General features: G+C 34.7%; 1 protein-coding gene across 1 annotated transcript in view; it reads left to right on the forward strand.

Annotated features, from left to right (window-relative positions):
* LOC150107785 (pre-rRNA 2'-O-ribose RNA methyltransferase FTSJ3) overlaps positions 1-18,010 on the forward strand; it is a 288,470-nt gene that overhangs the window by 142,420 nt on the left and 128,040 nt on the right. The window contains exons 10-11 of the mRNA XM_090391539.1: positions 4,397-4,676; positions 8,581-8,801. Coding sequence (XP_090247665.1) covers positions 4,397-4,676; positions 8,581-8,801 — 501 coding nt within the window. The remainder of the gene's footprint in view (positions 1-4,396; positions 4,677-8,580; positions 8,802-18,010) is intronic.

Genomic DNA, 18,010 nt, shown 5'->3' on the forward strand with positions numbered 1-18,010 from the left:
CCATATAAACAAGGAGTCCTTCCAAAATGAGTGTGTAACTTATACCAAGTATTTTGATCCCAGCTAACAACTTCATTAAGGAACTTATTTAATTGTTTAATCTGTTTTTGTAGTAACTAATTTTTTGATAAGTGGAGGTGCTGTGTAAAAGGTAGACTGTCTTCCTGTCATAGTCGGCCTTATCCATTATCACTACAGCTTTTCCTTTATCCACTTTTGAAGATATATGGATCTTTTGTTTTAATGAAAGATATGCATGGAATTCAGTGGTAGATAAATTACATGGAGGTAATTTGCTTCTAAAGAATGAATCAGCAACTTCAAAGAGTTGTTTGTTAGCATCTTCACATGAAAGTCCTGACAGACTGCATGTGATATTATTCAAAAATTCAAGATACAGAATAGATTTAGGTATAACAGCAAAATCATCACCTTTAGGTAGTATACTAATCTCAGCATCAAGCAACAGATGTCCAAAAATGTTAATAATCCATTTATTATTAGGAGTGTTGTCAGCATTAAATTTTTGCTTACAGTATAACAATTCATATTTCTACATCAGACTGTATGAATGACTTCCATTAGACCAAGTTAATGATTGTTTTGAAGCACTTGGGACAATATCCAGTAATTTGTCATTCAGAATAGATGAACTCCTTCTTTCAAGATCTGAATATTAGGTGCTTAATCTTCTTTAGCTCAACATTGGTTCTGTATTAAGGAAAAACTTGCATGAGCTCCAGGCAACTGAAAAGTCTCTCTCTAAATCTAGCAAATGTAGTAGTAACTTTAATATAGCAAAGTTTTTTGAGAAAGGTAAGCATGAAGCTCACCTTGTAAAACTGATAATTTTTGCCTATTAGTTTGGTGAATTCTTTCTTGTGAAGGAGAATAAGTCTAATCTTTAAAGGTACCATCACTATAAAATAACAAAATTACGCAATAAGCACAGTAATAAACTTTAATGAAAGTACAAATATTTTGTAGTGAAAATAACAGACATCATCATCAGTGTGTGTGTGGAAGCAACAAGCAAATCAAAGAACAGAAATGCAAGGTACACACAACAATCAGTTTACCAATTAAAAATGGTTGCCATATGCTAGAAATGAATAAATAATATTAAAACTATTTTTTGATGAGTCCATAAAATGAGAATCTCCCAAACTTTTTTTTTTTTTGGGGGGGGGATTATTTGAATTCAAGTTAGGCTGATGTGAAAGTGCTTCCCAACTTTTCTTGAAAAGCATTCATATTTAAAACTGTTTCTATGGAGAAGATTAGCTTAATTCCAAATGATACTGTGTTTAATGTCAATACTACACTGTGCCAGATGAGACATTTGAGGTTTCACATATTCAATATAGTATTGATGTTCATTAATTCTTTTTTCCACAGAACAGCTCGTCTGCCTGGAGTATGTCAGATTATATTCACAAGAGATCTGATAAACACCAGCTAAATATAGAGGCAACAACTTTTGTAGATAGTAACAGATGAAAACTTTTGTTGATAGAAAAATATGTGGGATTGACGTGATACCTCTTCAAAATTGGTTCAGAGATACCAGAAATATAAGGGATTGCAACTCTGTGGTCTATCAAACAATCTTTAGGAATTGTTAGAAAGAATTAATGAACATCAGTACTACATCGCATACGTGAAACCTCAAAAGTCTGGTCCGGCACAGTGGACACTAAACACACTATCATGTGGGATTAAGCTCATCTTCTCCATAGAAACAGTTTTAAATGTGAATGCCTTTTCAAAGAAAGTTGGGAAGTCCTTTTACATCAGTCTAAACCCCACCCCCCCCCTCAAAAAAAGTTTAGAAGATTTTCATTTTATGGAATCATCAATAAAAGTTTTTAATATTATTTATTAGTATCAGTTACTAACATGTGGAAAAAGTTTTTAATTGGTAAGCTGATGTTTTATGTAGCTTATATTGTTCTTTAATTTGTTTCGTGTTTCTACACTCTGATGTATTGTTATTTTCAGTACAAAAATATTTATGCTTTCGTTAAATTTTATTACTGTGGTTATTGTGTTTTTGTGTATTCTCTCCTTGGGAATCTGTACATCTTTATGCTTGGGCTGCTATTAGTAATGATCTATGTCCTGACTAGAAATCCAACAGATAAGAAAAAGGCTATTTTCACCCTTGAAAAACCCGTTAGGTTGAAGATAAAGCTAATGGGAGAGAATTGATTTCAAGGACATTCAGAAAACAAACACTTGTAAATCAGATTTGTATTCTCTCCTTGTGAATCTGTGTACATCTTTATGCTTGAGCTGGTATTAATAATGACTAATCCATGTTCTGAATAGTAATCAAGCAGTTACTTCACACTGTTTGGGAAAACATACCAAAATGTTTTCCCAAATAAGATTTCCAGCAAGGACCAATTATTTTAGCTGTCTTATCTAGTGACTCAAAAAAATTCGCCCACTTCTTCCTTCAGTAGAACCAACCCTCTGTTGAACCATAAGCAGAAATAAGTTGCATTGTTCGATCCCCCATTTTGACATTTGCCCACATCACTCTACTTGATATTGCTTGCCATTCAAGAAGATATCTTCGTGTTTTGTATTAAGCTATAACTATTTCTTTTTCCTGATCATCATTGCCTGAATGTTATATCTTGTAGTTATTTAGAAGAATCTTACCTGTATTTGTGCAGTAATACCAATTATGTTGATGTAGTACTTCTCTAATACTGCCAGTTCCACGTTTTTTTTTTTTTTTTTTCTCCATTGATACTTATTTTTCTTGTGACTTTGTTGAATTCTACTGTCAAATTTGAGTTTCTGGAATTCACATTTTGAAAAAAGTATCCTCTTTATTAAATCAACCAAAGAGGCTATGTTTACTCTTGAAAAACCTGTTATATTTGAAGATAAGGCTGTTGTGAGGATATTATGATTCGAAAGATGATTTTAATGGCATTCAGAAAACAAGAGCTTTCAAATCAGATTTGGTCTTTTATGCAACTCAGATCCATATATTTCAAGATGCTTCATAGATACTAATACATTTTCATTTACTCCTGAAGAAGCACAGTATAATATATGTGAAATTAAATTAACTATTCCATGCAGTTATTCTAGTACAACTGAGCAACACTGCTGCACCATTGACTTAGAAATTTGGTGGCAGGGATCCTATCATCTCCACTAGGGAATTGTTCAGTGGTATGCAGACATCTCCAATCATTCCTCCTCTGACATCCTATTGTAATACATATACCTGTTTGTTTCAGTGAGAACAGAGAACCTGTTCATCACAAGTGAAATCCGGAAAACGAATTTGTGGATTTTTGGATAACCTTTGGAGTAGAGATGTGCATGGCTTCATTGTCACTGTGTGCCTCTTTGTATTGCAATATCATATCTGTAAATTCATCAATGAATGGAAGAATAATCTAATATGTAACCACTTTTTAATGTTTAAGATGTCTAGCTTACAGTCCAATAAATACTTGAACATCATCATAGATGGTGTCTATGTACAAGTCTGAAGATTGAACGATTGCTTCATATTTTGCTGCTCCTGTATTTCTACTTTGTTGATTAGAAATATCTGTTGATTCAGTATGGTTTCTTGATTCCGGTGGTGGACCCATGTTTCATCTCTACTAACAAGTTTTATGGAACCATTAACTGACCAGATTCTGCTCAAAGCAAGTAAGCTTTGAGCAGAACTACATTACAAATGTAGTACATTTGTACTGTGGGTGGGCTAAGAATTTTTTTTTTTTTTTTTTTCATATTTATCAATTTTTATATATATTTTGTAAGTTTTTTTAATTTTTTGACCAAACATGGAACTTTTTCAAGCCACTTCATGAAGGAATTGGAGGATGGATATCCTAATGCCTCATGGTCTTAAAGTCCGAAAAAGTAAAAAAAGAAATTGATGATGCTTTTATCCTGTTATCAAGAGTTTTATGAAGAGAAGAAAGAAGCCACTACAATTATCTCTTGATAATTTCATATGGAGGGTTGAATGACCAAATGAAACTATTTTTTTCTATTTTTTCATACTATTTATACTTCATTATATTACTATGCATTAATAATTATATACTAAAATGTAATTTTAGTGTATTGTGATATTGTGTATTGTGTGCATCCTGTTAATGAAAATTTCTGGATAACACTGGTAAATAACCTTTATAACTGAAGAACACAGAAATAATCTTTATATTTTTTAATTCCTTACCTATGTATACATTGCATTAGAATGTGATTATGATTAATGGGAGGGGGGTAAATCCATCTTGCTTGAAATTCAAGTGAGTTACATAAAGTTTGTGGAACGTAACATTTATTTAAGTTAGGTACTGTCTGTGTTTTAAATCTTTTTGTGGAATACTTTTCTTTTGTCTTGCAGAAAAAATGCTATAAAATCATCTGATGCTGTTGAAGAAATAGATGATGAGGATGAAAAAGTTTTTAAAGAAATAGATGATGAGGATGAAAAAGTTTTTAAAGAAATTAGATATTTGGAAACTGAAAAAGTGCAGGAATTTAAAAGAAAAAAGAAGAAAGTTTTGAAGCAGAAAAGAAAATTGAAAGAAAAAATAGATCTCAAGATGATTATAAAAGATGATGTTCCAATAATTCAAGAAGATTACGATCTCTTTCGACTCGCAGACATTAAAAGTAAAAAAGTAATTACTTTAATTATGCATTTATTAAAGTTAGCCATACATCAACATTCATCAAAAAGTTTATATTTTGATTCCAAAAGAATTTATATATTGGCTCAAAACTTTTGATTGCACTGATACCGTCTCAAATACTCATTTTATCATTAGGCTGATTATTTCCTTTTGAAAAATGCATTTTGTGAGTCATATCAGTGGGAGAAATGAAAAATGGAGAAATCTAAAGTGAGGATTCTCATAAAATATCTCTTTTGAAAGACAATTCATACTTATATACAGCAGGCATATAGAGAATATCAGTTGTCATATGTCTTCTTAAGGTGATATCAGAATATCACCTTAAGAAGACATATTTTATAAGAATACTCAATTCAGATTTCTCTTCTTATTCAGCTTATACTCCAGTACATAACAAATGCACAAAAAATCAAAACAAGGGCTAAATGTAAAGAAACTTGATTCTTGTTGAAATGGCAGTTAAGCTTTCTGGTCCCTTACTGTGAGGCTGTTAGGCAGGAGACAAGTTTTTTTTTTTGCATTTAGCCCTTGTTTTTAAATTATACATTTGATGTTTATTTTTGGATTTAAGCCAGCGATTGCACACTGAATTTTATTTTGGACTGCATTGCATTTGGTTACACTTGTAGAGAACCAGATCTTGGATAATGTTTTTTTTTTTAACTCATTTGTTAGGTTAGTAACTACTTAAAAACTAAAAATTATTTCATGTTAGTATTCAATTTCAAGCAAATATATGAAGGAAGGGTTCTTAAACACTAAGCACATAGACAGACAGACAAAACGTAGAGTTCTCACACAAGATTTCCCTTAAAATTACTCTGGGAATTACACTTTTGGGAACGGGATAAACCAAACTAGTCTGTTGTATTTGGAATTAGAACTAAATATTTTAATATCAGGAAAGTGACAAAATCTTCTGGAGGCTATTGAAAAAGTTTAGAAATGAAAAAAAAAAGTAGTATGAAAGGAATCAATGACAATAAAGGCGACATGAAAACTAAAGATATCTTAGATCTGGAGTAATTAATTTAAAAGACTGTTAAACAAAACAAGCAGTGACAGAGCAGTAGTAGAAAATATTCAAGGAGAATGCAAACAAGAGTATATATCCATACTTGAGATAGAAAAAACTGCAAAAGCTTGAAATGTGGAAAGGTAGTGAGTAGATGATATTTGCAAATATGGAGGGATAAAAGTTTTGCAGTAGCTTCACTGTACAATCAAGAGGGATTGGTCAGTTTGGTCAGAAGGTCAAATTCCGAATGATTGGAGCAGAGCTCTCATACATTGTTATGTTGTTATGTTCCATTGAGTACACACCAAACTTTTCGACTCCTGGTGATTCTATGAACATATGCCTCTCCATTCAGATCTGTTCCTAGCCATATCTTTCAGAATTTCTAAGCACATTCCAGTTGCTTCTTTAACTCCATCCACCCATCTAATTCTTGGTCTTCCTCTTCTCCTACTTTCATCAACTTTAGCGAGCATCATCATCTTCTCCAGACTGTTGTTTGCTCGCATAATATGTTCGAAGTATGACAATTTTTGCTTGATGATCATAACTTTGAGAGAGCAATCTGGCTTTATTCTGTCTATCACTGATTTATTGGTTTGCTTTGCAGTCCATGGTATTCTTAGTAAGCGTCTCCAAACCCATAATTCAAATGCATTTATCTTCCTTCTTCCACTCTTTCTCAGGGTCCAATTTTCACATCCATACAGTACCACAGGGAATACCATTGCTTTCATGATTCTGATTTTTTTTTGTGAGGCTAATATCTTTAACTAAATAATTTAAAAATGTGCACAAATTCACGTGGAGAGAAGAGGCAAGGAATAAGAAAAGTCTCATTGACTATGTTATTGTTTGATAGTGATGTTTTCTCCCTGGTGCAGGACACCAGAGTGTACAGAGGATTTGAAATTGGAAGTGATCACTATTTAGTCTTGAGCAGGATAAAATTGAATTTCATATTGAAAAGAATAACATGTAAGAAAGTTTTAAAGCGAATAAAAGTTGAGCAGCTCTCAGATGTGAATTGTAGACTAAAATACACAAAGATTATTGAAGAAAAAAATGAAAGTTTGAGAACAGGAATCAAACCTTGGAGATTCAGTGGCAAGCCTTGAAAAAACCCCTGATTGATTCAGCTAGAGAAGCATGTAGTGAAGTTGTCTGCAAGGATAGAAAAATTAGAACTCCATGGTGGACACAGGAAGTTAAAGAGGTAGTGAAGGAAAAGAAGAAAGCATATCAAAAGTTCCTGCAAATATATCAGCTTGTGCTCTTAGAGAATACAGAGACAAATGCAAGAATGCTAAACACTGTAAAACTAGCTAAACAAAAGTCATGGGAGGACTTTGGCAAGAATATAGAAAATAAATATCAAGAAGGTGGCAAAATATTCTGAAGGTTGTTGAAGAAGCTTAGGAATGGAAGAAAGAGAGCTGTAAAAGGAGTTAGAGATGATAAAGGTGATATGTAAATGGGAGAAAAAGATATCCTTGAAGTATGGAGTAATTACTTTGAAAAACTGCTAAACGAAACAAGCAGTGATGATAGCACAGTGGTAAAAAAGGCATTGCATATTCCTGACCAGGCATGCAGTCAGGAATACATATCCATACTTGAAGTAGAAAAAGCCATCAAAGGCTTGAAATGTGGAAAGGCAGCAGGAGTAGATGATATTTGACCAGAAATGATGAAGTATGGTGGTATAAAAGTCTTACAGTGGCTGCACTGCATAGTTCAGAAAACCTGGACAGAGGGACGAATTCCCGATGATTGGAGTAGAGCTCTCATAGTACCCATATATAAAAAGGGAAATAAAACTGAATTTGAGAATTACATGGGCATTTCATTACTGAGTGTTCCTGGCAAGTTCTATGCAAGTATACTTGAGAAACGGTTGAGAAGAATTGTGGAAGAAAAGCTTGAAGAACAAGCTGGATTCGGACCAAATAGAGGCTGTCAGGATCAGATCTTCACTTTATGACAATAGTCGAGAAATCATGGGAATATAACAAAGATCTGTATTTAAATTTTTTTGTCGATTTGGAAAAGGCATATGACAAGGTGCCAAGAGAGAAGATATTCAATACGCTACAGTTTATGGTGTTAATGGGGCATTAACACCATAAACTTGATTATCAAGTAGATATGGGTTGAAAGAGTCAGTTGTGAGTGCTTTTTCTGTTAATGGGTTCAAGGAGATGTATGATAGATTGGGTCTCCCATGATGAGTCTTTGGACTCCATGGAGGTGCCCATATAATAATAATAATAATTGGGGATGTCTATACCTTCATCTATTTGCTGGAACGGTACCCAATCAATAGCACAATTCTTCTTTTATAGGGAAAATTCCCTCCTGATATCATAGCTCTCTTTGCACATGTCTCTGTGGCAGACAAAATATTGGAACTATTAAAACTGTTTAATTATTTCATATTGCTGTTTCCATTTAATTAAACCTAATTTTCTACTGTATTTGTACTATTCGTGTGCCTTGTTTTTTCTATATATAATTCCTGATGAATTGCTATTTTTTCATCAGAACTGAAGCGACATCAGACTTAAACTTACAATTGATACTAAATGCTTGCCATAGAAAGCTTAAAAAGATTTTGCTTTGTTCATATTTTAATTTTAGTACCACAGAGATTACTCACTCTGTAGTCTCCTCAAAATGATATGTGCAGGAGGAGAAAATTCTGCAAAATGTCTTTCCTCTCCAAAATATGAATATTTTGATTACCTCTCCTAATGTTTATTTAAAAATCAAATCTGATTGACAGTTTTTCATACTTTATATTATTGAATCATAAAACACATTTTTAGAAATATTTGATTCAATATTATACCTAATATGATTTATCTGTAGGATCTTTCCAAAATTAAAGATGATGAAAATCTTGCTATCATTGAAGATGACCCAGAAGCAATAATAAATAGTGATGATGAAGCAGATATGTACAAAAGAAACTGGGTGTCATATAGCAAAGAAGAACATCCGGAAAGGTGGGATGATGATATGGATGAGACTTCTGATTCTGACCTATCTTTCCTTAGTGAAAATGAAAAAAATAAAGAACAGCTTGATTTGTAAGTTCTTATATAGTCATATATTTTTAGATCATTTGTTTGAAAAAATGAATCAATGTAGATTTCCTAACAAATTCAGAAGGAATTTTCAAATGATTAAAACTGATACTAGGAAACTTCAGAAATTTTATTATTGATGTTTTGCTCCAGGATGAAATTTTGCCTGGCATTGTTGAATTGTGGAATGTATATATGATTCGTATCAGAAATGGTAAATTTCTGAATTCTACCTAGTAAGCTACCTTTTTAAATTTGTCTCAATGGACAATTTTCAATAAATTATCCATAAATAAAAGCCATGTATAACCAATATACATTGGTTATACATGGTTATAATTTTTCACAAAATAGTAATGAATATTAATTATAAAAAATTTTAATTAATACCTTCCTATATTTTACAATGTTATATTGCCATCATCAGGGATCACAAAAAACAATGATATCTGTATGCAGGCTCTAACACTAGGCAAATGAGCTGAAGAAAGGCAACAGAAGTTGGGCCTAGAGTCTTAAATGGTGCCCCCTAGTGATGTAAATTGGGTTGTCAGCCTACCAGCTGACAGTCTTAAAATGCATTCTTCCCAGATTTCGGGCAGTCTCATGCACCCAAATTTGTTGAGGTTTGGAAAGTTTTTCAGAGCTGAGGCAGATTCGAGGCATAGTCTTTCATACTTGTATTCGCTGTGGTGTAATGTGATATAAAAACTGTTCTAACATCCAGAGACATTAATATAGATGCAAGAAAAAGATATTTTTTCTTGTGTCTATATCTGGTCAAGCCTTCTCTACAACAGTGAAACTTGGACTCTAAATAAAGAAGCAGAGAAAAAATTAGAAGCTTTCGAAATGTGAACCATCAGAAGAATGTTGAAAAAAAAAAAATCATTAATGGAAATAATTAAAGAGCAAAAACTTAAATATTTTGGACATCTAACCAGACAAGAAGGCATTCAGAAATTAATATTAGAAGGGAAATTGGATGGAAAAAGAGGGAGAGGTAGACCCAGGAGAATGTGGTTCGAAGACATTAAGGACTGGACTGGCTTGAATTACTAAAAATGTTCCAGAGCAGCAAAAGAAAGAAAAAGGTTTCGTGACATGGTTGCCAACCTCCTTCTAGGAGATGACACTTGAAGAAGAATAGAGTAGCCTTCTTCCATCGTATCCTGTAGTGGATGTCCAAAGAATGGTCAGCAAGTCCTGAGTGGCCATATCGGTGTGTAACCTGATGTAGTCCTTGTGTTTGGATATCCTGATATTGGATGTCCTGCCTGTTTGGTCATAGTATGCTAGTTTGCAACTGCAAGGGATCTGGCAGGTCTTTGGTGGAGTGGATAAGAGATGCCAATTTCTTATGTGGTCTCTAACTGGTTGTAAGGTCATGTTTCCTTAGGATTTTTGTTAATTTCTCAGATATGCAGTGGATATATGGAATGGTGATAGATTTTGATTAATTTCTGCTTTGAAAGGAGAGGGAAATGGGTTATGATTACATGGTTTTCATATTTTTGGGGGTTGTAGCCATTGGCTAAGGAAGTGTTAAGGATATTGTCAAGTTCAATAGTTAGGGCTGTTATCCCAACTGATTAATTTTGCCTTGTTATGTAGGGTTTTTATAATCCCATATTGTTAGGGGGAGTGACTACTAGTAAATATATCTACCTGTGTGTGTGGTTTTCTGTAAATGGAAAATGTCAGGGATCCATCAGGCTGGCATGTATTCAGAGTGTCTAGGAATGTGAGACTGTTGTTGTTTTCCTTTTCCAAGGTAAACTAGATCTGGGGTGTTGATTGTTTAGGAATTGTGGAATGCATACAGGTCATGTGGCCAAATGGAGAATGCATCATCCACGTATTGTAGCCAGACAGTGGGTTTATGTGGGATAGAATTTAAGGCTTTTTCTTCAAAAGTCTCCATAAAGAAGTTGGCCAGGGTTGGAGAGAGAGAGTGGAGAACCCATGGCTGTCCCCCCCCAATCTGTTTGTAGAATTTTTCTTGCCAAAAAAAATGGCCTGAGTTCATGGTGAACTGAAATAGGACTGAGATATTGGGATGAAATATGGCTTGGATGAGGTCTAAGGCATCTTTGAGTGGAACATTATTGAATGAGGAGAAGACATCAAAACTGACCATTATGTCAGTGTGTTGGAGTTTGAGGTTTTCTGTATTGGCTTTAAAGTGGGCTGAGTTTTTTTTTTTTTATGTGAGAAGGTGTGTTGCAAGTATATTGTGTGAGCACTTTGGCTAATTTATGTGGATGAATCAATGCCATCCACAAGGGACATAATGGCACATTTTGTTTATGGATTCTAGATTGTTCTACCTACCTCTCTCTATAGTGTTAGATCTTGAATGAGGAATTTTCATTAAAATTATTTCATGCAAGATTTAACAAGAATAAAATAACAACTAAGAGATACTTTTACTATAGTAAGGAAACGAATTGTAAAAAGGGATCATAAATGAATAATTTTAATGTGAAGTATAAAGGAAAAATGAATTTTGTTTGTCTAAATAGAAATTCCGTTTTGTAAGTTGTAGCGATCAAAATGTGAAATGTATATCCAGTGTAAACAAAAGTCCAAGGGTCACGTGCTAGCCACCCAGTTTAGCATAATGCTTGAGGCGAATGCTTATGTGGAAGGCGTTGAGCTCGTTTGTGTTCCCTGAAATGAGCACTCCTTGAGGAGAAGAGTTATGACGAAACAGCTTAAGGGCACAATGGAAAGTGCCGTGTAAAGATCTCTGCAGCGAAAAAGAGGGCACAATGGAGATAGAATAAGTAAGGATTCACGCGAGCATCAAGCTCTCTCGAGTTTTGTTCCTGTTCTCACTTGGACCTGAGGTTGCTGTCGAATAGAAGAAAGTGCTAATGTCGGAAGGCGAGCTCTTCCCCGTGAATGCTTGATGGGTACCAGACAGGCAATATGCAAGATGTCGGCGTCCACTATGTCGGGCCGTCAATAGAAGTCCTACCGGAACGAGGCAGCGGAAAGTTATTTCCCAAAGGCGGAACGCTGATCATAGTGACCCGAAAAAGATCGAGACGAATGCTAGCATCGCTAAGTGCAGAGAAAGGCCTTATCGGATGAACAGCCTGACCTCCACGTGAATGCAAACCAATGGAAGTGCAGAGTCTTATCCAACAAAAGAAGACGGACCAGGTGGAGATGGTAATCAGACACAGTGATGGTAACATACAGAACTTTCTTACTTATTTTCCAATAGTATTAGAAGGAAAGGTGAATCAGTTTTCTAGTGGAAAGGAAATTATGGACAAATACTTAGGGAACTTTGAATGACTAATATGCTTAGCAATTGGTTGGTGTTTTCATTGGACTGTTGTCTGAAAGCTCATGCTTATGTGTGACCTAATTGTGAGGAGCTAGAACTGTAGATAGAATCTGATTTGAAATTTTGTATTATGAATGTTATGTGTATCATTGATTAACTTAGAAGCTAGTTGATTATTTATTAGAATGTTCACTTGTATTTGCCAGTTTGATTTAGTGTTTAATTGATTAAATTCTTGTGTGTATTTGAATCTAATTGTAGGTACTCTAAGATCCTAATAAACATGTTTTGTTATGTAAACCAGAGTGTTGCCTGAGCATGAGACCAACCTACCACTCAAAAAAATCTGAACCTATGCGAAAGGGAATAAGAAAGGGGAATTTAGAACATTAGAGTCATGACTGCAAGCTAAGAATTCTACAAACACTGTAGAACTTCAGTAAGATAAGATAGGCGTTAAGATTTTGAGAAGGTCTCTCTGAGCAAGGATTCTTCTGTCCTAGGACTCTGACTGGTGCAGCTTTAAAAAACAAATTTGTCACTGTGTGAAAAAGAGACCACCAGAAAGAAGGTCTAAAGAATTCACCCCTAGTTGGTGGCTAATTTTCACTTTCATAGGGAAATTACAAAAGGATGATTCGGAGTTTAAGGTTAGAAATTTCTGGAAGAGATAGATCACAGTATAGGGAAGGAAATTACATTAAGGAAAGCATTATGATTTTTAGAGAAAGCAACGTTGTAACAATAGACTATGTTCCCACTAGCACAAAAATCAGGACATCCATAGGCTCCTTCAAAAGGTTACCTCTTGACCTGTGGAAGTTAGAGACTAAAACCTTATAACTTTAGACCCCCCCGAGATATGGACTACCAAAAATCCATAAACAAAATATGCTATTACGTCCAATTATTACCTCCACAATTTCTTAACACACCTAAACAATCAACACCCCAGGATCCAGCTTACCTTGGAAAAGGAAAACAACAAGTCTCCCATTCCTAGACACTTGGATTACATGCCAGCCCGGTGTGCATTTACAGAAAACCTACACATATAGGTAGATACATTCACCAGCAGTCACCCCATCCCCAACAATATGGGATTATAAAATCCCTATATAATAAGAGCAAAATTAATCAGTTTGGATACAGTGCTCTAACTGCTGAACTTGACCCATATTCTTAACACTTTCTTAGCCAATGGTTTCAACCCCCCCCCCCCCCCCCCCCCACAAAAATATTAAACTATATAATCATAACACCTCCCACCCCTTTCAAAGCAGAGATTAATCAAAATCTATCGCCGTTCCATATATTCAGGGCACACCCGAAAAATTAACAAAAATCCCAAGGGAATATGACCATACAACCAGTTATAGACCACATAAGAAATTGGCATCTTTTATCTGCTCCACCAAAGACCAGCCACATGCCCTGGACCTACCAGGAGTATGCCAGGTCCCTTGCAGTTGCAAACTGTCCTATTACAGCCAAACAGGCAGGACAGCCAATATCAGAATATCCAAACACAAGGACTACATCGGTTTCCACCAATACAGCCACTCAGGACTTGCTGTATGCTTTGGACCCACCACTGCAAAGAGAAATATGAAAGACTATTCCTTGAATCTGCCTCAGCTCTGAAAAGCTTTTCAAACTTCAACAACAAATCTGAATGCATGAGACTGTCCCAAATTTGGGAAGCATACATTTTAAGCCCAATTTAGCCCACTAGGGAGCACCATTTCGGACTCTAGTCCTGACTTCTGTTACCTTTCTTCAGCCTCATTGAGCCTCTGTAGCTCAGTCGGTATAGATGAATCCTTTGGTCGGAAAGACTTGTGTTCGATTCTTGTCAGTGACGTGAGGAACCTTTATCTGGTGTCTTTCAACTAAAGATGAGTTAGCCAGTCTCATACGGAGGTAGGGGGTTTTTCGTCCTCCAAAACAGGCAAACCACTGTGAACCTCTGTGAACACACGTGGATTACAGTCAGGAATATTTAAGACCCAGCCATAGGCCTGATATGCCGGCCCTGAGCCTGGATAAAATTGGGGGTGGGGATTGAGATGGTGCTGTACTTCCCCATAAAAGGGCCTCATGGCCTCTGTATCATCATACGAAATAAATAAATCAGCCTCATTTGTCCAGTGTTAGTGCTTATGTGCACATTCAATGTTTTTTGTGATCCCTGATGTTGGCAATGTAACACTGCTGAAATATAGAAAGGTATCAATGAAAGTTTTTTTTTTATAATTAATATTCTACTTTATATTGTTATTTCATTAAAAGCTATGTGATAACTTCAAGTGAATTTGTCATACAGAAAAACATGAATCCAGAATAACTTGGATATAAACAAGACTTGTATATAATATACTTTTATATATATTATATTTCAATATTTTTATATTGAAAATATTATTGTGTGTGTGTGTGTGTGTGTGTGTGTGTGTGTGTGTGTGTTATATTCTGAAAACTTCATAATTAGAACAGATAAGAGTGACATCCTGTACATTCTTTCATGCTTGTAGGATTGTAGGACTGGGTTTAAAGTAGACTGCAGTTGCTATGCCGAAGGCAGTCTTAAAATGTCCATTTTCCATATTTTTGGTAATTTAATGCTGCTATGTTTGAGGAGTATTTTATTGCTAATGCTGATTCCAAAACTATCTCTGGCTTGTGATGTAGTTACTATAATTTTTTTTCCCATTCAATTCCATTCTTCAAGACAGACAAATCTAATAAATAAATAAACCTGTCTGTCCATAGTCAGCTGATTTGCAGGTACATAAACTGCCAACAAAAAGTGCTTTGACATACATATATTTCTAGAATGTATATCAAAGGATAGTTTGTTCCCAGGAGAAAAGATAAGGGTTGCTAATTTAATGTGTGTGCTTCTAAAGGTAGTGGAATGGTATATGTATTTAGATGAATTGATGTAGAATTTCATTTTGATAATTTATAAGGAAAGTAACATTGACTGTCCTTTCATATATATCCAAGATATAGCAGATGGGAGTAGTTTCCTAAGATTTTGCATGCTAAGTGTGTTGGGACATGCAGCATTTTTTAATATTTAAGTATTTTTTATTTATATTTTTGCAGTAATTCATTATAGTAAATGCCATTATAAAAACTAGCTCACTACAATAAATTTCTGCAAGTATCACCCAACATTCCATAGGTGCAATGCTCAACCAGAGCAAATTCATTATAACTGTTATTTTCCACTATTTTCCATAAAAAAAAAAAAAAGAAGCTATTCCTGTGTTCTTCAAGTTTGCTGTTAAAAATCAACTATATTTTACAAGTTGGGAAAGGTGTGGGATAGATCATTTAGTTCTGTGGAAAGACTATATCAATGGGACAAATAGACCTAGCCCTATATGATATAATTTTTAGGATACTGTATTGTTATATATGACATAATGGTATTGCCTGTTTATGTATCTTCCAGTATGTGTTAGCTTCTATAAACACAAGGGATAGTGAACGATTTAAAAAATGTATGACCATGATTATTTGTTTCTTTTCTTTAGTGAAGTTATTATAGGATGCTGTCTGTTTAAATACAATAAAAATCTGTATTGCATAAAAAATATTATACAGTAATATATCTGAGCCATGGGATCAAATGGAATACATCAAATAATACAACCAGACAAGTCATCAGCAAAACTAGATAGGATTAGAGAGAAAAGGGCATTGAAGGAAGAGTCTGAGTGAGAACACAGAGCCTAGGTGCATTCCAGCATTAATGGAAAAATTTGTTAAAAGGAGGCCATCTGGCATGATAAGCAATGAACAACCAGAGAGGAAGCCGGAAATCCTATCACAAATGGCAGGAGACCTAAGGATGATAGCTCAGTAAGAAGGCATCTGCTTTGTAAATATAGAGATTGACTCATGAGTTTTTTCATGACTTTTATCCAAAGGTGGGTAAGGTTAGTTAGGAGGTCATCTGTAGAACAAGAATTGCAGAATCCATATTATTGATCACCAATTAACTGATGGATGTTCAGGTAGTGCAAAAGTTGGCTAATAATGACTTTCATTACTTTTGAGAGTATTGGGGTGAAGGCTAAAGACATGCTTCCATTCTGTTGGGTAGATGCCAGATGAGTATGATGTCTTATATAGGCAATACAGGATGTGTGTGTTAATTTCTGGAGCACAAGTTTTTAGCACAGAATAAGATCTTCTGGACCTAGGAAATTTATTAGTATCATACCTACTTGAGGAGTTTTCTGATGAAAAGATTAGAGGAGGAGGAGGCAGATTGCTGTGAGCAGTTCATGCTATAGTGGGAAATTTGCCTTTGTCATGTAAACAAGAGTTGGAGGAAAAGACTGACATCAAGAGGATGCCAAGACTGATTAATGCCTTATCTTTAGGAGATGCTACTGTGGCACCATTGGTATGTAAGAGGGAAAGAAATAAAGGAGGACAGAAGTCATATGCCTAATAGTCTTAGTGACAGAAAGAAATTTTTTTATATTTGTCCTTTATGAAATCTGTTTGGGATTTTTGATGATTTTTCTTACACTTGTTTTGAGCTGTAGTGTAGACCAAATGAGAAACTAGAGTTTTTGATGTTGGCCATTGAAGGTGTGCTAAATTTGTATCTTGAATTTCAAAGACAAGTTTTTTAGAGAACCAGAACTTGGATAGAGATTGGGGATGGTAATAGAATAGTGAATGAAGACCCTCATTCCTCTAATCTATTTCAGTTATTTGATTGGAGGAGTAGAAACAGTAGTCACACTATGGAAAAGAAGCCAAGAAATCCTGGAGTTCATTCCATTTTTAGCATTGTAGTGTTTTGCTGATTTATAGAAAAGAAATTGCATCAATCTGTAGAAAAGAAAACATGGACAGGATTGTCATACTTTCCAAGAGGAGCTAACATGTATAGGATATATTTTGATGGAGATGGTTAAGGAACAATCTGTAGTGTTGAGAGAATGATACTAATCTGGAATTCTGGTGGGTAGGTAAACAATTTCTGCTCTCATTACTGATAGCAAATTCAGCTTCCATACATTCTTGATCTGTGAAGTTGAAGGGGAGATGGTCTGAATTATGAACAGTGAAGTCTCCAAGGAAGATAAGCTCATTGTTTGGGTTATTACTGTATGAAATCAATTTCATAAATTGATATATAAAATAAATAATTATAAATAATATTAATTTAAATATTAGAAGCAATGTGACCTCTAATTTTTGTCAGCCCATGTGCATATGAAAAAGATTTTGTGCGCAACTTTGCAGTCTCAGACTTACTGTGTGTTGTAGCCTGTGCTAACAATGTCCAAAGTCACAAGCCACAAACGCTTTAATTTGATATGCCTAAAATTGGTGAAATAACTTTGTTAAAAGATTTTGTATGTTACTTGCTAAATATTTTTATAAGAGCCACCTAAATGCTTACTCCTTCAACTGCTTAAAAATAATGCATTTACATGCAGGTTATAAACTTGCCACATTTGTCGAGCCACTGAAATTGAAAGTGATTTTGCAGTTCTTTTCCACATTAATTTTGACAGTGACATTTTGAAAGTTTATTGCATTAAAACAACTAATGTAAAATTTATCAAATTAATTTGCTTATATCTGTGTAGCTATCTGTGTGTGTGTGGGGGGGAGGGTGCTTAAGGGTCAAAGCTGTATAACTGAGAGGAGACCTCTACATTGCCTTCAATGGAATGCAGAAAACCAACCAGAGCTTCTTAGGCATCTACCTTGATATTCAAATGAACGAAAATGGGCTGGCAATTTATATTTAGCTGGCCAAATTATATTCTTATTGGCTTAAACCACAACATAAAATGATGGTACAACATGACAGAATTTCACGCCAGCTGGGGCATTGCCCAGTTAAACAAGGCCCCCATTCTTTTCGTCA

Source organism: Typopeltis vanoorti, chromosome 4 (genome assembly GCF_054136105.1).
Source record: "Typopeltis vanoorti isolate ZY-2024b chromosome 4, IOZ_Tvanoo_1.0, whole genome shotgun sequence".
Lineage (NCBI taxonomy): Eukaryota > Metazoa > Arthropoda > Arachnida > Uropygi > Thelyphonidae > Typopeltis > Typopeltis vanoorti.